Source organism: Zingiber officinale, chromosome 8B, assembly GCF_018446385.1.
Source record: "Zingiber officinale cultivar Zhangliang chromosome 8B, Zo_v1.1, whole genome shotgun sequence".
In the NCBI taxonomy this organism is placed as follows: Eukaryota; Viridiplantae; Streptophyta; class Magnoliopsida; order Zingiberales; family Zingiberaceae; genus Zingiber; species Zingiber officinale.
Genome location: NC_056001.1, coordinates 26384300 through 26408496, shown reverse-complemented (window position 1 = coordinate 26408496; position 24197 = coordinate 26384300). Strand labels below are relative to the sequence as shown.

General features: G+C 34.6%; 3 protein-coding genes across 9 annotated transcripts; 1 reads left to right on the top strand and 2 right to left on the bottom strand.

Moving 5' to 3' along the window:
- The first annotated feature begins 1174 nt into the window (after positions 1-1174).
- Positions 1175-10937, top strand: LOC122014646 (ribonuclease TUDOR 2-like). The gene is made up of 17 exons (XM_042570974.1): positions 1175-1345; positions 1856-2026; positions 3511-3585; positions 3665-3778; positions 3879-3983; positions 4654-4860; positions 4952-5167; positions 5248-5355; positions 6738-6908; positions 7337-7534; positions 7606-7950; positions 8036-8266; positions 8346-8534; positions 8609-8686; positions 8771-8965; positions 10014-10394; positions 10475-10937. Exons 2-17 carry the CDS (start codon positions 1871-1873, stop codon positions 10655-10657), a joined length of 2952 nt encoding a protein of 983 aa, XP_042426908.1. The 5' UTR covers positions 1175-1345; positions 1856-1870; the 3' UTR covers positions 10658-10937.
- A 1837-nt stretch (positions 10938-12774) lies between these two features.
- On the bottom strand, positions 12775-17093 carry LOC122016549 (probable magnesium transporter NIPA8). 3 transcript variants are annotated; one of them, XM_042573887.1, is made up of 14 exons: positions 16836-17093; positions 16004-16238; positions 15787-15874; positions 15633-15694; positions 15046-15131; positions 14879-14952; positions 14703-14805; positions 14450-14575; positions 14183-14312; positions 13969-14088; positions 13792-13882; positions 13657-13717; positions 13304-13403; positions 12775-13217 (listed from the first exon to the last, which is right to left on the bottom strand). In XM_042573887.1, the coding sequence occupies exons 2-14, from the start codon at positions 16094-16096 to the stop codon at positions 13038-13040; spliced, it is 1314 nt and encodes a 437-aa protein (XP_042429821.1). In that variant the 5' UTR covers positions 16097-16238; positions 16836-17093; the 3' UTR covers positions 12775-13037. The 3 variants fall into 3 exon arrangements, with proteins under 3 accessions (XP_042429821.1, XP_042429820.1, XP_042429822.1); XM_042573886.1 differs by having other exon boundaries at positions 16840-17093; XM_042573888.1 differs by having other exon boundaries at positions 14213-14312; positions 16840-17090.
- Positions 17094-17488: 395 nt separating this feature from the next.
- On the bottom strand, positions 17489-23676 carry LOC122017391 (glycerophosphodiester phosphodiesterase GDPDL7-like). 5 transcript variants are annotated; one of them, XM_042574995.1, is made up of 10 exons: positions 23220-23676; positions 23009-23122; positions 21844-22140; positions 21282-21391; positions 20521-21022; positions 20325-20366; positions 19959-20240; positions 18843-18982; positions 18065-18548; positions 17489-17965 (listed from the first exon to the last, which is right to left on the bottom strand). In XM_042574995.1, exons 2-10 carry the CDS (start codon positions 23094-23096, stop codon positions 17667-17669), a joined length of 2244 nt encoding a protein of 747 aa, XP_042430929.1. In that variant the 5' UTR covers positions 23097-23122; positions 23220-23676; the 3' UTR covers positions 17489-17666. The 5 variants fall into 5 exon arrangements, with proteins under 5 accessions (XP_042430929.1, XP_042430927.1, XP_042430928.1 ...); XM_042574993.1 differs by having other exon boundaries at positions 23009-23119; XM_042574994.1 differs by having other exon boundaries at positions 23009-23119; positions 23480-23676.
- Between the last annotated feature and the right edge of the window lie 521 nt (positions 23677-24197).

The window sequence follows — 24197 nt, the reverse complement described above, 5'->3', positions numbered from 1 at the left end:
AAAATTATTAAATAATTATACTTAAAATTATTTGATATTGATTAAAATTACATAAATATTGATAAAAAACTGTTTTAATTTAGTTAAAATAGGTCTAATTTATTTAAAATTAGTCAAATGCTTATCAAAATTACTATAGCGTAAATAATACAAATAAAGAAAGAAATAAATAATGCCAGAAAAAAATAATCGTGAATTAAGAAAATAAATTCAATACAAATTTATAAAGGAAAAAAATAAAAATCTTAAAAAATAAAAATATTTTAAATTAGTGATTTGAGATAAATGGAAATAAAAAAGATCTCAAAAGTGTGGTGCAGTGGTAATACAGATGAACAATTAAGAGAATCAAATTTGATTCTTACTCAAGATAAATATTCTATAAGTCAATTTTTTAATGTGCATAAGCTATGTTTTATATTTATTGGATAGACAAATAAAAGAAATCGTCTATCAAATATAAAAATATTAAAAATTTAACACATTTATAACAAATTAGACATTTAATTTTTTTATTTGAAATTAATATTATTTTTTATTGTAATAATGAAAAATAATTATAAATAGACTAATCTTATATGTTTCTATTTTAATTAGATTTAAGTTAATATAATTTTAAGTTTTCCTTTTATTTGTCAGACTTTCTTATGTAAGATTATTTTTTTTCACATTATCCACTTCATTTTTAATTATTGGTTAATTTAACCATTCAATATTAGTATTACATTAGTAAATTGATCAAAATTATTAGAATAATTTTGATCAAAACTTCTTAAATTAAAATAGTTTGGAACAAAATTTATTATGATACAATTGTATATGGAGTGCCTTTTTAATATTTTGAAAAATGAGATAATCTTTTAATATTAATGAAAATAAGGGAGTTCTTTTGGTTTTCTCCCAAATTGCATTTTGCACAATATAATGTAACAAATGATTATATTTGGGTACCAATTTTTTAAATGCTAAATAATTGTAAAAAAATGTTAATTTCAGGATCGTGATCAGCACTCAAATTATTATTTTTATTAATTTTAGGATCGAATTAACTGTAGATTTAATGGTTATTTGGAAATAAAGATATGCGGATCAAATTTTATTCATCTTAATCTCCAAATTTATTCATCTTAATCTCCGTGGGGGTAGCTGCGTACTTTCGCATATAGGAAGCTGATATAAATCAAATTTCGCGTTACCCCGGTCAGCTTAGGTTGCGGCGTACTTCCGACGAACGAGTTCTTCCCCCTTGCGCCGAATTTGGTGGCGCTAGCGTCAAGTAGTGTCTTTCTCTTCGATAAGGCGCTTCTGATCCGTAGGAGGCTATTCGTCTGTGAGATCAGCTGAGGTTAGGCCTTTCTTCCATAGGTCCATTGCGTTTGAACTAGATCGGGCTTCCCTCTGAGGAAAGATTGTCTTTTCCTCTTTTGATCGAGAAAGGGTTTTTTATTCTGCGGGGATTATGTTATGATCGTAGTCGTACGAGGATTCTTGCATTTTCTGATCCGGTTTCTGTGTTTTTAACATTGAGATCTAACATGATTTTCAATCCAATTAATTGTGATGCCTTTGCTGTTCCCTAGATCTGTGAAAGATCGAACTTTTATGCAAGTTTCGTACTTGTTTTAAGTGTTACCCATTAGAGATATATTTCTGCACGATTGTTATGTTTTCTATATTATTTGTCGACTTTTTCATTACAATTGATCAAGTTTTGATGGATCTATTGGATGATCCTCGCGATTATAAAATAAGTGCACACTCGACTGGACTTATAGTCTACGAATAAACTTTCCAATTCTTATTTTGGGTCATACCTTCACTTTTCTTAATGTGGCGTTTTATATACTGATTTTAGGCATCAGCTATTGACATGGCATCTGCAACTGCAACTGCAACAGCAGGATGGTTGAGGGGGAAAGTTAAGGCTGTCCCCTCTGGGGACTCCTTGGTTATAATGGGAAATACAAAAGCAGCAATACCTCCTGAAAAAACCATCACTTTATCTTCCCTGATTACTCCTAGACTGGTAACTAAGTCTCACATGGCTGTCACATTATTTGGAATTATCAGTGAACTATGTAAATCTGGCTTTTTTTTTTCCAACATTTGAGCAAAACAATGCACTCTTTCTCTCTCTTTTTTCATGAAAAAAGTTTGACTAGAAATGTACCTTCGAAATTCATTATTAGGGCATCTCCAATGTAAGGTTTATGAGAGGTTTGTAAAATTCAAAAAGTTGAATAAAAAGTTTTAAATCATTGTAGAGGTGAGGTTTGAGGTTTGTAGTTTAAGAGCCGTAGTGAAAATACAAACCTTCTTTTTTGTCTTGAATTTGATGCAATATGCATGAAGCCATGCAATTTATACTATGAATGAGATCATAAAAAAACTCATTTAGAGCTTTAACTATTAGAGATATTTTAATAATCTTTTATATTACTAATATGGCATATTGAAATCATGACAAAAGCTCATTTAGAGCTCTAACCATTAGAGATGCCCTTAGTTCGATGGTGTTTTAGGGCATCTCTAATGCAAGATTTTTGAGAGGTTTGTGAAATCAAAAAATCTGAACAAAAAATCTTGAACCATGGTTAACACTAGGTTTGAGGTTTTTATTTTAAGAGTAGTAGTGAAATTTCAAAACTGTTTTTTCTCTTAAAATTAGTAACGTGGGTGGGACCATTTACTAATAAATAATAAATAAAAATGTGTGATTTGATAATGTAGGGTCTACAAAAAAAGTTATAGGGAGGTTTTTTTTTATAGTGGAGAGTAGTAGGTTTTTATGTTTTTGATGTGACATATTGGGAACCACAAAAAAGCTCATTTAGAGCTCTAACAATTGGAGATGCCCAACTCCTAACAGTAATAGGTCATGCATGAGTATGTTTTTTTTGGGTGGATGAACTACTTTTCACTTGGAAATTGTTCATTGTCATGTGTGCCTTAGTTTTTCCGAATGCATTATATTCTGACTATTATATTGGGGACCATAAAAAAGCCCATTTAGGGCATCTCCAATGGTTAGAGTTCGACAAAAGCTTTTTTTATGATCCCAATATGCCACATCAACATTCTAAAAACCTATTGAAACATCTCCAATAGTTAGAGCTCTAAATGATTTTTGTGTGGTACAATTCATAACATGTAATTGCATGGCTACATGCATATTACATCAATTTCAAGATAAAAAAGCATCTTTGAAATTTCACTACTGCTCTTGAACTATAAACTTCAAACCTTGTATTCACAAAGGTTAGAACTTTTTTGTTCAACTTTTTCATTTCACAAACGTTTTCAAAAACCTTGCATTGGAGATGCTCTTAGAGCTCTAACCATTGGAGATGCCCTAACTCCTAATAGTAATAGGTCATGCATGAGTACACTTTTTTCTTCTTTTTCTTGTGTTTAATGGATGAACTACTTTTCACTTGGAAATTGTTCATTGTCATGCGTGCCTTAGTTTTTCCTAATGCATTATATTGTGACTATTATATGATGGATTAGGCTCGTCGCGGTGGTGTTGATGAGCCATTTGCCTGGGAGAGCAGGGAGTTTTTGAGAAAGCTTTGTATTGGGAAGGTCCTTATCTAACTTGTGGATATTTTACATACCATTAGGGAAGGCAACATCCTTCTCACAATCTTGATATTTTTTTTAGGAAGTCACATTCAGGGTGGACTACATTGTTCCTTCAATTGGAAGAGAATTTGGTACTGTTTTTCTTGGAGAGAAGAATGTAGCATACTTAGTTGTTTCTGAAGGATGGGCAAAAGTAAGAATACACAGTGCCTCTTGTTAGTTTTAGTATATTCTCAATAGCTTAGAAAAATGTTTTGATGTTGATATTTGAGCTAAGATTTCTTTATTGTCAGGTAAGAGAGCAAGGCCAACAAAAAGGCGAAGCAAGCCCATACCTTGCAGAATTACAACATTTGGAAGAGCAAGCCAAACAACAGGGCGTTGGGCGCTGGACCAAGGTTAGTACTCTTTCTCTGTTTTATGCCGGTGATGCTTTCAAAATCTTCTCCTGTACAAGGTGATCATCCACATGGTTTTTTCTCTAATCCACAGAAGATGAAGGCCCTTATTATATGTGTTTGTTGTGGATGTTAATGGCTGCTCGATGTATATCAAACTATGATGGGTGGAATTTTTTAGGTTTGCCTACTCTAGGTTAAGATTCCATAATTTTGCATTACTGTATGTTTTATTTGTGTTAATATCAAGTAATGATCTTGCAACTATAGAGAACTCTGGTTGAACGTATGCTAGCTCTTTTTCTAATTCAAAGCTAGGCTAGTTAATAAAATTTGCACTTCATAGATCTTGTGGGCTCTTGTGTGATCATCTTTCTTTACCATATGTGTTTTTTTCTTCTATTAATCAGCACTGCCTAACACCCTTGTCTTCTCACCCCAATTTCTCTAATTCACTCATTGCGAAGCTACTTATTGAATTGTTTGTTTGATTATCTCAAGAATGAGTACCTCTCATGCTGGGTAACTGCTAAAGGTCAAAACTGGAGGCTTTGATTGTCTTTGTAAACTTAGCTATATTGGAGCTAGGCAATTGCATAAACATATGGTTAGAACACTACTGTTCATAAGTCTGGAAGAATCATGCATTTTTTTTGGCTAAATCTTGTAGGATCCTGGTGCTTCAGAGTTAGCTGTGAGAAATTTGCCACCTTCAGCTATTGGTGATCCTAGTAATTTAGATGCAATGGGGTTGCTTGCTGCAAACAAGGGGAAACCTATGCAGGGAATTGTGGAGCAGGTTCGTGATGGAAGCACTGTTCGAGTCTACCTCCTCCCCACATTCCAGTTTGTGCAAGTTTTTGTAGCAGGGATCCAGGTATGCCTTATCTCAAAATGAAAATTATGGCAGAGGAAAATGTATTCTGCTATTTCACTTTGAAATGACAAAATAATGGATCATAAAACAGTCTCCTTCGATGGGAAGAAGGCCTGTTAGTGATGCTATTCCTGAGAATGAAGTTGCAGCAGATGATACTAGTGGAGAAAATGCTGGTGAAACTCGGCCGCCACTAACATCGGCACAGAGGCTTGCTGCATCTCCTGCATCACTTACTGAAGTTGCACCTGATCCATTTGGGAGGGATGCTAAGCACTTTACTGAAACTCGCATCTTAAACAGAGATGTATGTTTGTTTGTAATTTCCAGTTTATGAGCTTCAACAATTGGTTCATTCAGTTAATATTAACCTCCAAACTTCTTTAGGTGAGAATTGTTCTTGAAGGTGTAGATAAATTCAGCAATCTAATTGGCTCAGTTTATTATCCAGATGGTGATACTGCAAAGGACCTTGCACTTGAGCTTGTACAGAATGTATGTATGCTTTTTTATATTTGTACAGCAAACACAGAACTGCTGCTTATTAATATAGATAAGATAGCAATCTGAAGTTAATTTTTCTTCTGTAGTTTCCGTCTGATGGATGAAAATGACCTGATTTTTGAAAATCCATATTCACGTTAGATTTTCTTCTGGAGTTATTATATGGACGATTTTTTTTATTTTTTATTTTTGAATCATATTTCCTATCTAGTTGCGCCAAGGTAAAAAAATATCATTTGATGTCATACTTTTGGTCCTTGATCAAAACAATATGGTTTTGGTACCATGTTGTGCCACCTCTCGCACTCTTCAACACAAGTTGAAGCGTGTAGAAATGCATTTAGATGAGGTTTATTCCTTAATACTCTTCATTCACATGGTTCATCTACTTTTAATAGTAAAAATGCAACAATTAGATAGTAAAAAAAAAGGGTAGCTTGGAGCATGAAGCTCCCGCCAATGCAGACTCGAACCCATGACCAGAAAGTCATATGACAACAACTTTACCATTACGTTAAGACTCCTGTTCAATAATTAGATAGTCAATTGAATTAAAATTTATTCCACTATACTTCACTGATATTTGACACACTTCAGCATATGTAAGTGTGCTGAGATGTATTCAATTTGTTCTCCTATTTAATATTCTTTCATTTAGATTTTCTATTATATTAATAAAATAGTTGAGTTATAAATGATTTTTACTTTAATATATGTTGAGATGAATTAATTTAGGTTTGCACATTACATTGTTTTCATTACATCAATCAGCAAAAAAGTTGCAGGGAAAATATATTTTTATTTCTCATGAACTAAATCTGGTCCAAAAACTTATCACAATAAGTTCTGTTTAATGAATCTGTTCTCGCGAACAATTCTACAAGCCATTTTAAATAATCTGAGTGATCATTCTTAAATATAGCTTTTCCAGTAAATTGCAATTCAACAGGAAATTATATATTCTCAACAACAGGTTGAAGGAGAAAAGTCATACCTAGCACATACGCTTGTTTTATCTTACACTTAAAAAATGGATCTATTTAAGAACACAACCAAAAAACTGAAGTTATATGTCCTTTCTACTTCCCTAAATTGCACCTTTTCTATGTATATGTTACTTAAACAAGGTCGATACCTTCTGTGTGATAAGTCTTATTCCTTAACTGTGAGTTCAATTGTTTGACTTTCTGCTTTGCTGGGATTATTATTGCTCTTCCAAAGGAAAAAATAAAAAAAGTTTCTTTTGACATGAGGTAAATGTTTTCTTGTATGAGTTTGGTGAATGTGAATATGGAGTGGTATAAATTTACTTGTAAAATTAAATACGTGAGACAGGTTTCTGTAACAAAATATTGTTTTTTTTTTCTCCACAGGGTTTTGCTAAATATGTGGAATGGAGTGCAAACATGATGGAGGATGATGCCAAACGTAGGTTGAAGGCTGCTGAACTTCAATCTAAGAAGGATCGCCTGAGAATCTGGACAAACTATGTGCCTCCAGCTTCAAATTCAAAAGCCATTCATGACCAAAATTTCACTGGAAAAGTATGTGTTTTTAGCTGGCTTGGCTTCCTTGAAATTGATGCCTTTGCACCCTATAACTTCTGCACTTGAACCCTGGTTTTAAAAAGCTTTAATTGTGGCTGCATATATTCTGCCTTGACATATGCTGTCTACATGTGAACTTAGAAAAGCCTTATCTTGTTCATTTTGAGTCAATTTAAACTGAAAGTTAAAGCCCTAGACTATCCTTGTCAGCAGCATAAAACTTGTAAGTGTTAACTTAGGTACTTATTTTACAAATGATAATACTTTAGATGTCAATATAAATATTTATTAATATTTTAATGTTTGAGCAGATATGTTTTTGCATACCACAACATGCTTTTCTGCATTGGGCCAATTGCATACCACCAACACATATGCGTTTGAAACCTTGATTTGAACTAAGTTATTGCTTTTTTAATTTTTAGGTTGTAGAGGTTGTCAGTGGTGATTGCATAGTTGTTGCTGATGATGCTGCTCCATTTGGAAGCCCATTAGCTGAGCGTAGAGTCAATCTCTCAAGCATCAGAGCACCTAAAATGGGGAATCCAAGAAGAGATGAGAAACCAGCACCATATGCCCGTGAGGCTAAAGAATTCTTACGCACCCGTCTTATTGGGAATCAAGTATGGTTCTTGGCTTGATATGTATGATGGAAGTTATGGTTGTGTTATTCTCACAGTTAAATTATTGTCAGGTAAATGTGTCGATGGAATACTCTAGGAAGGTTGGTGCAGCTGATGGATCCAATGGGGCAGTCTCTAATCCAGCTGATTCTAGAGTAATGGATTTTGGGTCAGTTTTCCTTGTGAAGAGTGGAGCTGATGATAACTCTTCTGCCTCAACTAACCAACCTGGAATGAATGTTGCTGAGATGGTTGTCTCTCGAGGCTTTGCCACTGTAGTCAGGCATCGAGATTTTGAAGAAAGGTCAAATCATTATGATGCATTGCTGGCTGCTGAGTCGCGTGCAATTAATTCAAGGAAAGGGATTCATTCTGCAAAAGATTCTCCAGTGATGCACATAACTGATTTAACCACGGTCAGTAGTGGAATCATATATAGTTGATTTTCTCCTGTATGTTTTGCCATGGAACTATAATGAAAGAAAAATGTTATCCACACAGGCATCTATTAAAAAATCACGAGATTTCTTGCCTTTTCTGCAAAGGACTAGGAGGCATACTGCTGTTGTTGAGTATGTCCTTAGTGGTCATCGATTTAAGTTATTGATTCCCAAGGAAACATGTACAATTGCATTCTCATTTTCTGGTGTTCGCTGTCCTGGTCGTGAGGAGTCTTTTTCAGATGATGCAATTGCTTTGATGAGAAGAAAAATATTGCAGCGGGATGTTGAGGTAATATTCACTAATTTATTATAATTTTTTGGTAACATTTGTTTTTAACACCAAGATGTTTCTTTGTTATGCTGGATAGATTGAGATTGAAACTGTCGATCGGACTGGAACATTCTTAGGATCCTTGTGGGAGTCTAGGACCAATATGGCTGTTACTCTTTTGGAAGCTGGATTAGCACGACTTCAAATCTCATTTAGTTCAGACAAGATATCAGATGCTCATCTCTTGGCTCAGGCTGAAGAGTCTGCAAAGCACCAGAAGCTGAAGGTAATAGGATTGATTGTTCTTTTCTTTATTTGAACAACTGATATGGATCATATAAATTTTATTTCCCATTGCAGATTTGGGAGAACTATGATGAAACAAAAGAAGTTTCAAATGTTTCCTCTGCTGAAGCAAAACAGAAAGAAGTGCTCAAGGTGCTCCCAAAAGGAAGTAATTTTTAAATCTTGGTAACTGAATTTCTTAAACATGATCATCTCAAGTTGTCTTTATAACTTTAGGTGGTAGTTACTGAAGTTCTTGGAGGTGGCAAATTTTATGTCCAAACTGTTGCTGATCAGAAGGTGTCTGCCATTCAGCACCAACTTGCTGCTCTAAACATTAAGGAGGCTCCAATAGTTGGCTCTTTTAATCCTTCAAAGGGTGATCTTGTCCTAGCTCAGTTCAGCATCGATAATTCCTGGAACAGAGCCATGGTATATTTTAATTTTTATTTAATTCCATCTTTAATGATTTATGTGAGCCACTTGGTTCATTGCTGCTTGAGGATTTATTTAGTGGAAGTGTATCTTTAATTTGTTTTTTCCAGACAACTTTTTCATTGTTCCTACTTACTAGAACTGGTTTATCACATAACATTTACAAATCACAGAATTTGGACTTTTTAGTTGAAAATCATTATGGAGTGACCTCAGAAATAGTAAAACTTCAAAACAATACTAAATCTTCAGCAATCTTTCTTAGCTTATGCCCGGTAGAAAAGTGCCAATTAACTCTTTCTGTCCAAAATCATTGTCCCTAAAGTCTCAGTTCACACGTTAATTCTCTAATGTGACATGAATATGCTAGAAAATTTCAGTGTCGTACCTGAAGTCAAGCTTATATTATCTGAAATACCACGGCTGAATCAGGCATATTGATGATTAGTCATTGGAATAACTTGTGATATACTTGTGGGACAAGGCAATGAAAGGAAGGACATGATTGGGTTCACTAAACCACTGAGCAGGAACAATGCAGTAACCTCTCCTTTCAGCAATTCTGTAATTAGTTTAAGTTACTCTAACACGCTAAAGATTTATTTCAACATCTCTTGTGTTTGTGTATTAAAGTTATTTGCTAAAGATCCTACATCTAATAAGTTGTTGGTTGATTCAAAAGGATTGGTTTTTAGGTGCCTGTATAGTTTGTAATATATGGGCCAATACCTCTCAGAATAAACCTGAAAAAAGGACAAATAAACAATACCAAAACTTACATATCATTTTCTATTTGATTGCTCGCTCTACCTCTTGCTGTAGTTCTTAAGTATATTGGACGAAAGTGTGCTTTTGTCAATGGTTTATCATACTACTACAATATTAAGTTTTTTGTTCACAGAAACGTGCATCTGGGTCCTGTCTGAATCTGTCAACTGAAATTAATCTTACTTGCATATTTCCTGATATTGTTTCTTGGTCTTATTTTTTAAACAATAATGTTAAAAAATGTTGATCATATTTTATTTATCTGGCCCATCTCTAGATTGTAAATGGACCACGAGGAGGAGCTGTGCAATCACCAAATGACAAATTTGAAGTTTTCTATATTGATTATGGAAACCAAGAATTTGTTCCATATAGCCGCTTACGTCCTCTTGACCCCTCAGTGTCGGCAGCTCCTGGTTTAGCTCAGCTTTGTAGTCTTGCATACGTAAAAGTGCCTAATTTGGAGGATGATTTTGGTCTAGAAGCTGCAGAGTATTTGAGTGAGTGTACAATGAACAACTCAAAAGAGTTCAGGGCTATGATTGAAGAACGTGATACTTCTGGGGGGAAACCAAGAGGACAAGGAACTGGTAATATATTGATGGTGACTCTCGTTGATGTTGAAGGTGAATTCAGCATCAATGCCGCGATGCTTCAGGTCCAACCGCATCTTTATTTTAAAGTTACATAGATCTTTTTGCCTGTTGTATGATTCTGATTTCAACTAAATGAGTGCAGGAAGGGCTTGCTAGATTAGAAAGAAAGAAGAGATGGGACACTAGGGAACGCAAGGCAGCTCTTGACAATCTCGAAGAATTCCAAGAGAAAGCGAAAAAAGAAAGGCTGAACATCTGGCAACATGGTGATGTCGAATCTGATGATGAAGAGCTAGCTCCGCCAAAGAAAACTGCAGGCCGCTGATGAAAACCGTGCTGGGGGTAGAGGTTCAGTCAGGAGATATCATATCATTCGAACATCTACTTCATCTCCTTTTGTGATTTGTTTTTTCTAACTCAAACTTAAGAGGTAGACATTGTTTTTTCATCCTTCAATAAGGCAATGCCCATCCTTAATCTCCATTCAGAATCTTTTAGATACGTTGTCGTGATAATGGCATGGCCTCCTAGATGTAGTTGGAACTCAGAGCTTGGTTTTACTTTTAACTACCGGCATTTATTAAATTATGATGTATTCAAGTAAACTGTCTGTTTTCACTTTGGAGTCGAGATTTATGATGTTAGTCCTCATCCAATTGTTTGTCTGTCTTATATTCAACTCTTGTGCTAAATTACACTAATTGAGGGACATCCATTATTGTTCAGGGAGCAAATATTTATTAGCTGTAGTATAAATTAATCATATAAATATGTATTTGTAGTTGTGGTATTGATAATGATATGGTATTATAATTATAAATAAATATCATTATAACAGTTTAATAAAATTAAGATCTTTTTAAGCTCAATGATTTTCTCCATATAATAATTTTTAACAAACAAGGAGCTTTGATTCTAATTAATTGCTTCCTGTTTGGTGAGAATGTTAAAATAGACTCTCATTTCCCTCGATCTATGCTCAGTTTTTTTTTAACATAAAATTTCTTTGGAGTTTCAAGGAACTTTTTTTTTTTTTTAACATCTCACTTAATCCCATATTTCACACAAACTTAATTAATGTAAATTTTCTAACTAAATATCTAATATCATGGGAAGGGGAGCTTTAATGCAACATTAAAATTATCGCCGTGTGATTTAGAGGTCACAAGTTAGCACAACGATTTTTTTCCTAAGATTCTACATTGATAGAAGTTTCGTGTCTTTTAAAATATAAATATACAAATAACACCCACTTAAGACAAGCAAATATAATTTTATACATTTGAATTTTTATTTTGTGAATAATAAAAAAAATTCAAAATAGAAGTAGTCTTAAAAATCATTAAAGTCATCCATATTTATTAAATAATCCGTGTTAGAGATATTTTCAGTACTCAATTTCTCTTTAATTTTTTTTTTAACTTCTTTATGCATTTATTTATTGACATTCTTCAATATTAACATAGTATAATGGATACTTCTAGTCAATTTGACAATTGGCTATAAGCTTATCTCCTAATTTATCTTCTTTTCGATAGCTTAGGGATAGACTCTAAGAATGGCTTGGATGAGTGTAATTAATTACAATAGTATGATTGATGCTCATTTAATGTTTGATATGTCCATATCTCTTGGCAAATAAAATTACTCCAATATAAAGAGACCCCCCATCATAATTTACTTTTTTAATCTTGCTGTGGAACTAACTATAAGCGACGCTTGAGCAAGTTATCCAGTGCCACATATATTGGCATTCAAAAAAAAAAAAATAGATATTTTAACATCTCCAATTTATTGTTATTTAAGTTGCACATACGGATACGGAAACGTCTCCTCTTGCTTATTCAGTATTTTTCCATTATCATATAGCATCAACATAGGATAATTTAAACTTTTGGAAGATATAATTTTTGATTCGAGATTCAAAATTATATGTGCAAAATTTAAAAATCTTTGAACTTTTTTATTATTTTTAGTAATTTTCATTTTATGATATATAAGATATTTTTTTTTAATATTTATAGTATTTAAGAGTTAAGAATTGTCTATATTAGTATATTTCCTTTTCTGGTAAAATTTCTTTATCTAAGATATCATTCCTTTTTAAATCTTTTAGATCCAGAGTATATATAATAATAAGAAGAAGAATTATGCTTTAGTATTAACAAAGTTTTCTCTCTTTTTTTTTGGCACCCGGCATATTTTCTCTATGTTTTCTATTCTAAGTCTATATTAACTTACAGTTATCTATGAGATAGATCACTAGTCTCGAACATACTTAAACTTAACAGGACTAACAGTTCATGAGACTAATCTAACCATTTTAACTTGGGCATGATCGATTTGAACCGATCACTCAGGTCTCCACTTGAAAAAACTGCTTATGGTTGGCGAAAGGATCAAGCAGACAAGTTGACCGAAATTCTAATGGACACTCAAAAAAGATAAACGCTATGCCCTTTCACATCTTATAAACTTGCAGAATACAACAATCATAGCTACCTTCACAGCATCTGGATGAAGAAGCAAATCCAAAGAGATTTCCCAGGAGGACCGTCAAGTAGAAAATCTATCGATCACTCTACAAGAATACTGTATAGAATATGTTTGGATGCCAAATGTGGATCTATGATCCTGGAACTTACAATTTTGGCAGAATCATATCTCTACAACGTATACCAAGCAAACAGTGCCAGAAGATCTTGTCAATCAAAGACTTCTTCCTGCATCTCTGTATCATTGGAGTTTCTTAGGGGAATGAACTTTGTTCGATCGAAGATGGTGTCTCTTAACCCTGTTGTCCTTGAAGATACCATAGGCATTACAAGTACTGAAGAAGCACCCTGTGAGTCCTCACCAAGACCCAGGGAAAAAGAACCAACGGCCTAGAAAAGGAAAAATGGAACATCAGTGTTGGGATATTTTACCCACGAATGTAGAAAAGGAAATTATTCTGTTTCAGTAGAAGTACCTTGGCCTTCAGGAGCATATATCTTGCTTTCGCAAGCACTGTATTTGCAAGCAACCCATCCAGGTTTGCTTCGGTTTCGTCTGTCAGTATCTTGGGTGCTCTTCAATTCAAAACAACAAATTCTATTCATTATATACATCAAAACTACTGATCAACCCCAACAAGTAAAGCATAATTTCATAAAAAAAAAACACACACTTTGCGGTCTTTGCTACCCAATTTCTTTCACATATTTACTCACATGAAATTTTAAATCGGACATCTTTGCTATGTTTCTCAAGTTTGGAAGGGCACTACGTTGTTCCTAAATGAAAGATTACGACGAGCAACCCTATATGAGAGTGTAAAGTTACCTGTTCATATTAGTTGAAAGGCTTGGATCTGAAGACAATGAAGAAGTATTTTCTCTGCATCCTAAAATTTTATAAGAAAAATTAGCTTATCTGACAATAACCTAAGGTAAACCATAAACAAAACTGCGTTGGTACCTTTAGTGCCATCAGGTGCCAACAAAGAAATACCAAAGAACACACATGCCATCCCCATTACAAACATAGTCGTTCTTAGGGTGTTAAATACCTGCCAAAGTCCATTCCAGTCAGTTTCAGCAAATCAGTGCAAACTATGTGAAGGGATTTCCTCATTTCCATAAACAAAAGTCTCACTTGATATTCCTGAAAATATACAAATCCAGTGCAGATGGAAAAGAAGGTCCATGCAATCTGAAACATAGGGACAATGAGGATTGCATCGAAGAGAGACAAGCCTTCATTTAATCTTGCCATCTAGGATTTAATCAATGAGAAACTATGTGAGACTTTTCCAAGTCATAATAGCTGCATTATGCTCCACTATAATTGAACAAATTGAAAAGTTTACTTTGCAGTTTACACTTAATGACATCATTACCCAAAATCCGGCTGTACATAAGAACAATAGTAGTATACAATATGCAAACCAGCTATGGAACTGATACTTGCTGCTCATGGTCAGTCTTAACAAGTTAGACCTGAGAAACCGAGGCAGATTTATTACAAAAGGAAGGACAAAGTCCAAATTATTGCAGAAATAAACAGAATTATTAAAACAATTTAGTATCCAGTTTATCCTGTGGAACCTACAAAATCTTTCCTATCCCCAACTTACAATGATTTGGCAAATAACACTGAGCAGGAACCCACAGCACCAGAAACAGTTGCATATGAAAATGGAAGCAATGTAGACCAATAAAGACTGTCACTCTGAGAAACTGCAAGATATGCTTCTCCTTTCCTGTCAAATATAATAGCCAATACTTAGACTAGAACAATTTTTCAAAATTTGCAGATAAAATATTAAAAAAAAAAACAGAGAAAAATGACTGTTTCAAGCAAGAAATTAAAGCATGCAAAAAGTTAACCTGTAAATATATTGATTGAGGCTAACCACCAAAAGCAAGGCGAAGCAATATAAAAGAAAGACTAAGCTGGTGTATTTTGCAATCAGTTGCTCCGGTGTGAATACTGAAAAAATAGAAGGAGCACGCAATCAATCATTTGATATTCTTAACATTGGCAATAGAAATAACAGCACAACCAGGTGACTGGTGATTTCCAAAGGATACTAGGAAGATATTGCCCAAAACAATGAAAGATGTTGCCAGAATGACCCTGCAAAACAAGTTGCCAAAATGAAATCCAATATATTTGATACTACATTAGGCCTTATCAAAACAATCTTTTTTTTTTTCGGAAATGACATACTTGACTGATACTGTCTTATGTAGCACAAAGTAAGCAAATATAATATTGGATACAAACTGAACTGAACCCAAAGCGGCGAGAAGTGACTGCCAGAAAAAACAAGACATCCCATCAGCAAAACAATCCAATAAATGAGCTATAATTATTCTTGGTAAAAAAGGAACTAATGAACAAGGCATGGTTTATCATGGAACTCAGCATGTGTTACTATTTACCAACATCCCCCAAAACAGGTCATACTTAACTCCGTAAGAACATAAGGCAAATACATTAAATTAGTTGCAATAGAAGAAAATAAATAGCCAATAGCTTATATTCTTGATAGTTTACGGGGAAAAACAGAATATTAAAGTAAGGAACATAGAAGCATTCAAAAGCACCAAGTTGACAATTACTTTCACTAAAATCCATGATAACCAAACGCTAACCAAAAAACACAGAAATCACAGCCATCAGATGGAAAGATGGATATAAATGCATAGTTTCTTAGACAACTGTGAATTTCAGAGAAAAGAATAAATTGACAAAATATTTAATACATTGGAAAGATATAATGTTATAATTTAAGAACAAAAATGCAACTTGACCTGTGCGGCATAAGCAAAGGAAAAGAAATTGAGGCAGTTTCCAAAAGCAAACAAAAGAATACCTGCAACAGAAGTGATTTTAAAGAAGCTTTAATATGTTAAATAAGACTAAACATAAGGAATAGAGAAACCAAACACCAGTCCAAGGACATACCAATTCTCCAAGTTTGGAAATGTATGATTGATTTCATATTAAGTTTGCTATCACTTCCATCATTAATAAGCATGAAATACCTCTCTCGCTACAAACATAAAGATACATGGAAATGATATTTACATGAATTTATGAACATCAAGTGTGAGCACTAACTAATGTACCACTGTCTTGACTAGCAATTAGTTATGCAAGGAGATTAGGAGTACAATATTACCTCATCATGACCCAATTTTAGAAGGTTAGTCCCAAAGTTTATGGCAATACTTCCAATTATGTTGATAACAGCTCCAACAATCCACTCACCCATGGATTAGAAAGAAAACTTAGATTATTATAAATTTCATTCTGTTTTGGGGTTGTTGATCATTGAAGCTGATTGTTTCAGCAATTGTCATCTCACAATGCAGCAACTCATCTTTGAATGAATCTCGTAAGGCTTCATTTAGAGTCTGCAAGAGGGAAAACAGTTGTAGTTTCTTAAGAACCTCAAAATTCTTAAGGTAAGGAATTAATTTTCACAAATTCAGAACAACTCTCATTGAATGCTGAAGTTGTGCGTGCGAACATGTATATCTATCTCTAAAGGCAAAGGCAGATCAGGTTAAAATTTTCCAACTATTTTAAATTTTTCCAAAATTTTCCAATGGCATGCTATGATTTCTGTAACTGATCTTATAAAATAATGACACCATTTCATAGAATATACGGGGTTCCAGAATTCACAATGCAACAAAAATTAAGTACTAGAAAAGAAACAAGTTGAGATGTTTGCTTCACTACTCAAATGCCCTCTTGATACTCAAAATATCTTAAAGTAAGATTCAAAAAAAAGAAGAGAAAAATCATAAGATCACTATTTCATGTATGCAAGCGTCCTGCGTCCACCTCAAGATACAATCACTAGATCTCACAATAAACGGCGGAACAATCGCCAATTCATTAGAAGAATTTTGTCGGCGCCTCAATAGATTTGACACAAGCGCAATACCCAAATTAGAATCAGAAGAGAAGCAAAAAATAAAAATAAAAATGAATGCACTGCATACAAACCACAGGGGCAATGGGCGAGAAAGTTTTTGTCTACATAGAACTTTAACTCGCGGGTGTCGCCACCTAAATCCATCGCAGATGCATCTGTAATAGAGAAGAACAGCTCGGAGACGAGAAGAGAAGCAGAAGAGGGAAGAACCCTAGGAAATATTCCTGCAAGTAAGACGAGGAGATTGCAGTCGTCGACGACAGAAATGGAGAACAGATCTCTAGAAGCATGCGCGACTTGTGACAGCATGATTCATAGTAGCTCAGTAGAAAGGCAAGTCACGACTCTCGACACTACTTGTGCCGTCGGATTCGAGTAAAATCGTTTCAAAGTCGCCAGATGCGGACCAAAATTAGTCGGCCCATTAATTGGAATTAAATGGGCCGCACCGACGAAGCCCATTGGGTTAGCATGTTTTTAATCCTTGGCGTTTAATAGTGTTAAATAGAGAATAATCATTTAGACAGTCTAAAATATATGTTTAATTTATCTAAATTAGATTAAATAAATCACGTGATTCATCAAATTAAGAATTTCATACCTCGGAGCATTGCTCATCACTATGTTTAAATATAAATTTGTCAAAATATTAAAACTTTTTAGTATATGTAGAACTGTAAAATACATGAACCACAAGCTTTTAAGAATACTAAAGAGACGAAATGCAAAAATTACTTGACAGAAAATATATATATAAAAAACACTCTTTTCCATTTAGTTCATATTTGAAATACTCTTTCATTTTAACCATCTCATTTGTTTTTTTTTAACACACCCGTAAATTTTAATAGGCAACTTTTTCCATTTCATAAAATGAGACAAACTGTACGGAGCACCATCACTGATACATCACGCACAGGCAACTGAGCACCGCCGCCAAGAGACAGACAGAAAGGCTCGCAGCATTTGTCGGTTGGCCACTAGGAGAGGTCGTCGGAGGAGCAACCACCGACGACGTCTGGGAGCGACCGATCACCGGTGGTAGTGGCGGATCTTGAATGTCAGCGACTTGGAGAGCAGGGGCAGGGGCTTCAGCTGGCGGCAACGCTTCCGGCGGAGCCAAAGCGAGGAGAGATCCAGGCTCTATGGGCAAGATTGAGTAGTCCAGCTTGGCATTCAAGTCTGAGCATGGACTCCCTGGAAAAGATTCAAAGTTGACGTTGGACAAAATTGATAGCAAAAAACCTCTAGTTAACGTAAACAAAGATGACTTAGGAGATATAAGCAAGTACTTACTTAAGTATGCCGCTGCAGTGGCTGGAAACTCAGTGACGACGGCATCAACTTCGACACCAGCAACAAATGTAGCAAGCTCGACCATGGGGTCCGAGAAGTAGTCGAACGCTATCGCCAAGTACTCATTCCGGAAGACAGACGCATGAACCGATATGTTTGCTGCGTGCATCTTCTTGACGACGTCGGTGAAGCCAGAAATAAAGGAGCCTGAATCAGCGACAATGGATGTTCTGGGAAGGTCGACTGCATCTGCAAATTGTTTGATCTCGTCGACGGTTGGCTTGGGAGCATCGCTTATGGTCTCCTTGATGGAGAGCACTCGAGTGTAGCTGGGATTTTTCTTGAACACAGCGAGGACTTGAATGTCATCAGACTGGATGAAGATTTGCTTATTTGGTTGTTGGTCGTAACTTGCATTTGAAAGTGCAGTAGAGACTGCATCTACTATTCCAAGGCCTTTCTTTGAAGCAAGATAAGCAGCATTCTGCAAGAAGAAAACATGTGATTAATCAGAAAAATGATGTAGAAATTATTTTCACTAAGGATTCTTTCATGGAATACATTTAAAAGATTTTTTCTTCTTCTAAGTTTTCTAGTCTTTCATGTAGACATGAAGGGAGGGAGTACCAATCTTGAATACATGAAAAGAATGGAAGAAAAGGAATTTTCCTTGTATTACAGGCAAATAAAGGAAAAAAAAAAATGAATTTTCCCCATAAAGTTATGCTTAGAAAATATTTTGCACTAACAATGAAGAGAATAGAAAATCCGTTTGTACCTCTATGTTGATTAGAACTCCAGAAACAGTGCTAGTTTTGGCAAAGTTAAGAAAATCACCCAGTGTCATAAACTTGCCAGCATTCTTAGCTGCAGGATTCCTTGACAGGCCAGCTTGAGATAAGGGGCTTGTCAATGCAGCTGAAAGGGAAATAACAAAAAGAGGAGACCAGGATCACTATATCATTCTCATATTTTCTAATATTCTCACAAACTGTCCATAGATTATTCTATGATCTTGAAATACATGTGTACAGTACGAATACCAGAAGGCAATAAATGAGAGCAATTGGAAGAATAATATTGTAATGAACATCCATTCAAAATTGTTCTTTTCCTTTATTTTTTATTAGGTTCCTAAGTGCAGAGTTCATTTGTGTTAGTCTTCAGCTTCTTATATGCATAGGAGTTATCTAAAATAAAATTTGATCATTGCTGTTCTTCCCAAGTAACTAAGCTCAACGCCAACTAGCATTTCAAAAGCATGATGTTTAAGAGGAAAAAAAGGAGAAAAAAAATATAAGGATGAACACCGTTCTTTGATCAGATCATCAACCACAGAAAAGTAAGCATCTAAGGATGTCTACCACATATTTTGCACCTCTTTTTCTTGAGTGATAAGACAATAGTTACTTCTCATTGTTAGTATAAAAGTAATAGCCACTCACAAGTGCAAGTTTAGCACAATCGTAACTATATCATGTCATGCACTTGCCATTTTGACGGAAACTCTGTGATTCAAGTTTAAAAACATATATATCAAAATTTTAATTATTCATATTTTTAATTAATTGATTTTAGAAATCAAGCTCCCTTCCCTCCAAGAAAACAAAGAGAAAGAAAACTCTAGTTTACTTCCTCCCAAGGAAACACAGACTATGAAAAATATTACCCAATATTTTTCCACTTAAATCTCCCTCATTTCTTTTCTAACCATTTTCCTCCCATGTAGGAAAATTTCATCAGAAAACAAAGAGAATAAAGTAAATTTCATAGAACACTAAAACATTACCCTATCCCTTCCCTGTAAATCTACTTCAATTCTCTCCCTAGCCGTTTTACCCCTTTGTAGGAAATACTAATCTCATCAGGCAACAAAGAGCATAAAGTTCCTTACGTTTCAAGCTTAGGATGTCACTCCATGATAGATCAAATGAGAAGATTCCGTTGTTGCTTTGTATCTCAGGAACTGTCGTAGCTAGTGACATAAATGTTTGTACTGCTGTTGAGTGGCCCATAAGGTCTGGAGATTCCAAACAAAAGGCTACTCCATCTTTTGACATCTGAACTGAACAGTCAATTATATCTGCTCCATCTGCTACTGCTTGTTGATATGCAAGATCGGTGGATCCAGCATAGACTCCACTTGCACCATTGTGTGTTATAATCAATGGTCGACCTGCATCATACATCATAGTGAGGACAAAAAAATCCATCAGCATCAACAACCAAAAAGACTATAAAAGCTATAAAACTTATTTACCTTTGTTAGGGACAACATTCTTGTCGTTGTGTGCCAAGCAAGCTGCAACAAAAACAAGGGAGAAATGACATGGCATTATGTACATCCATAAAACAAACTTTAGCTTGTTTTTTTTTTATTATCCAACCAGAAATTTAATGTAGATAATATTTTAATCTTGAAGCACACAAAATGAAGGTTAGCGAAGTATTCTTACCTATGGCTTCTGATGCTGTTGAAGGGAAATCTGTAAGCACGCCATCTACTGAGAAGTCTGAGTTATCAATAAATTGCAGATACTCTGCCGTTGGATCAAAACTATAGTTGTAGCTTGCAGGCATATCATTTGCAAAGTAATCTGCATAAACTTCTAGGCCAACGGCATGGGCATCAGCTACCAAAGAAGTATGGGGCTCTAGATATTGATCATGATTAACAGGCCATATGTAGCTTTTGGGGACAAGAATTCCAGAAGCAAATGACTTGATAGTGGCAAGATCAGTTAGGAAGGCTTGATATGTTTTCTTTGTGGAAGGTTCTACATCATCCACGCTCAAGAATCGAAAGATGAGCTTTGTCTTGGACCTTCCGAGTTTTCCCATCAAACTTCTTAAGAAATCTATTTCTGGAGAAGAGATATAATCTATAACTACTTGTCCTGAAACTGAGGTAATGTAGTCCACAGCATCCAGATTGTGAGCCTTGAAAAAGGTGTTGAACTGCAGCACGTTGAAAGACGTTATAATGTCAAAAATTATAGATAGCCATGGAATATCCATTTCATGGAGATGAACGAGCATTTTAGTAACAACTCCGTAGTCAAATTATTTTCTAAAACTGGCTATCTTTTCAAGCTCATGTATTTCACTCAAGAATGGACAAAAACAAAGAAGAATAATGAAGTCTATTTATCAATATATGTATTAGTTTGTATCTATGTTATAAAAAGACGCAAAGTTAGGATTTTGATGCACTTACCTGAAGATTTATCCAGAATTGAGAAGGGTGAAGCTCAGTAACGTCTTCAACCATGGATATCGGCAAACTTCCATCAAATATGCTTGGTCGGGAATAGATACTTTGAATCACTTCAAAGGGAAAAAAGATTATGACTTGTTATCTTCTTAAGAAGATAATGAGCAATTAGTCACTATATGAACTATTTATAATCTCCACACGATAGAAACAAAATCATTACTAGTATAGATGCATCTTGATTTTAATATTCATATGAACAAGAAAAACTCTCCTTTAACAACAACAAGAATAGGAGCAACCCATTCCTTCCATCTAATATAATAGGTATTTATTTCTTTTTACTTTAGGAATCATGATTACCTCAATTTTTTAAATATAAACCAATAAAAGAGGAATTTTCTCAAGTAAAAGTATCACTTTCATGATAAGATAAAAATTGCATGCAGAGTTTCTTGGTGAAAAGATTTCCAGAATTCAAATTCATTTTGTCTTGGTTACCATTGCCAGTTAGAAGGACAACAATAAAATACTTCACAGCAGGTACAATCATTGTTATACTCACATGAAACGTTGTTATATAATTGATCTGAAGTGAAATCAACTGCAAACCATCCTCGAACTTGTTTCCCATTGATAGGATAAGTTTTCTGCCCTTTAGGGAAGACAGATGAAATAGTTGTGGAATTATCAAGCCTGTAATCCGTATGACAGATTCCAGCTCCATCTTTTGTCATCTGAAGATCACAATATAAAACAACATTTTTCACACTATTTGCCTGTGCAAACTGGTAGGCATATTGGCTGGACTCTGGGAAAACTCCAGAGAAGCCACCTTGTGCTATGACCAAAGGAGCACCACCTGCAAATGTTGTGAATTAGCAACACCTCAATTGTTGTGAATTAGCACCACCTCAATTGTTGCTATGTAGGTAGCATAATGTTGGCTTGCATATGGAATTAGCAATTTATCACTACATTAATTGGATCATAGGTTTGTTATGCGGATAATGCAAAGTTCTACTGGTAACTGAAGCATCAAGCAAACCAACAAAACCAAGTTATGCTATAATAATTTTTTTATCCTGACATCACATCATCATGAAAAAAAAATGTCATCACCCTTATGGAGGAACGAAGGATCCGTTAGCATTCGGTTAATCTTGTATAAATTCTTTTTATTATTTTTTAAACAAATTCGGTTAATTCGATGTTAATCAAAATAATCAATTTTTAATTTGATTTGATTAATTAGGTTTTAGTAAAATTTTGATTCGATTCGATTCGATTAGCCAATATTAATTCGGTTAATTTATGGACTGAATTAACCGAATGCTCACCCCTAGATCCGTGGCCACAATTCTACATAAAAAAGGTTACAAGTTAGACAAAAACAAGAGCCCGTTGCCATTAATATGCCACATATCTCTTTGTAATCACCACGTCACATGCAATCTATCCATGCCCTCCAACACATTATTGATTTGTGCTTCATTAATCAAATAAAAGGTTCTCAATTCTATGATTGTGGTCTAGCTGGCATAATATCAAATAGTAGGAAAAAATAATCAAATTTTGATACTACAATTGGGAATATACATTGTAAAGAAAAACAACAAAGAGGGTTGTTTTTATTTGCTTCTGTAATGTTTACAAAATCATTCCCCCCATTGAGTATTGCAAACAAGCATTCATAGAGCATAACATTGATAGCGAAACCATAATCATACCACTCAAGGTCTGCCATTTTGCAGGAAGATTTGCAGCTGTAGTCTCATGAAGAAGGAGAAGGACCAAAAGAATCACCCTAAGCATCATTCCCCAAATTCCAAATAGAAATCCTGCTACTCATGTAACAGATTCTTTATCAAAACGCAAAAAAAAAAAAAAAAATTTACTTTATCAACAACGATGAAATGGACATAACCTAATAACACAAACCTCACTGCAAAAGGCTAATTTTTTTTATTTTTTTTTATCAAACAGATCCCAAACAATGATTTCCTGAATTCTCAGGAACCTGAAAAAGCGGCAAACTAAATTTCGTGGAAGAGAGACATGCCTACAAAAATACGCAAGATGATTGCTATATTCGAGCGATTTATAGAGGTAAAGAAGAAAAACAGAAAAGAAAGTAACGGAGGAGCTTAAATCCCTCATCTTTCCAACTCTTTTCTTAGCAAAGGCTCATTTGTGATAACCTCCATCCCGACAAGCACCTGCCCTTCTCGCAGCGAAAGAAAATTAGAAGAACCAGCTTTGACCACATATCACGGCGCAGCCTTCTCTCATCCGAGGCGCCGTTTCCTCGCAATCACATGACCACGAAGGTGGCAGCGAACGGTGAGCAGAGCGCCGATTTATTTGCCTCACGTCGAGAGGCGTTTCGACTACATAGTTGATCAGGATACTTTAATTTTAGTCTAATATTGTTACCAGTTATTTTTTAAAATAAAAAACTCACATTCTACATATTGTCAAAATGCCCTCCTAATTTGAAAAATCATAATTATTTTCTCCTCCCGTCACCAACAAAATTGAATTAACCAACGGAATGATTACAAACATGTAAACACATCACTTAACAATATTACTAGTTAGGACTTTCATTAAAAAAATAATTAATAGTTAGGAAGCTCTCACGGATTGATACCGTTAGTATTTATATATGATGTTGTAATATATCACGAGGTCGATTTTCAACACGTGTGAAATGCTTCGTGGATCATTTGAACTTATGCAAAGGTCTACTATATCAAACAAATATTCTAGTGATTTACCTCCTTTTAAAATCGTATGGGACAGTTTTATAGGAGCCCGAGCTCGGATGAAGAGTATTTTTTTTACTACCATATTAATAGTTAAGAATGTAAATGAGATGAGTGAAGCCAAGTTTAATTATATTCAAATTTATTTATT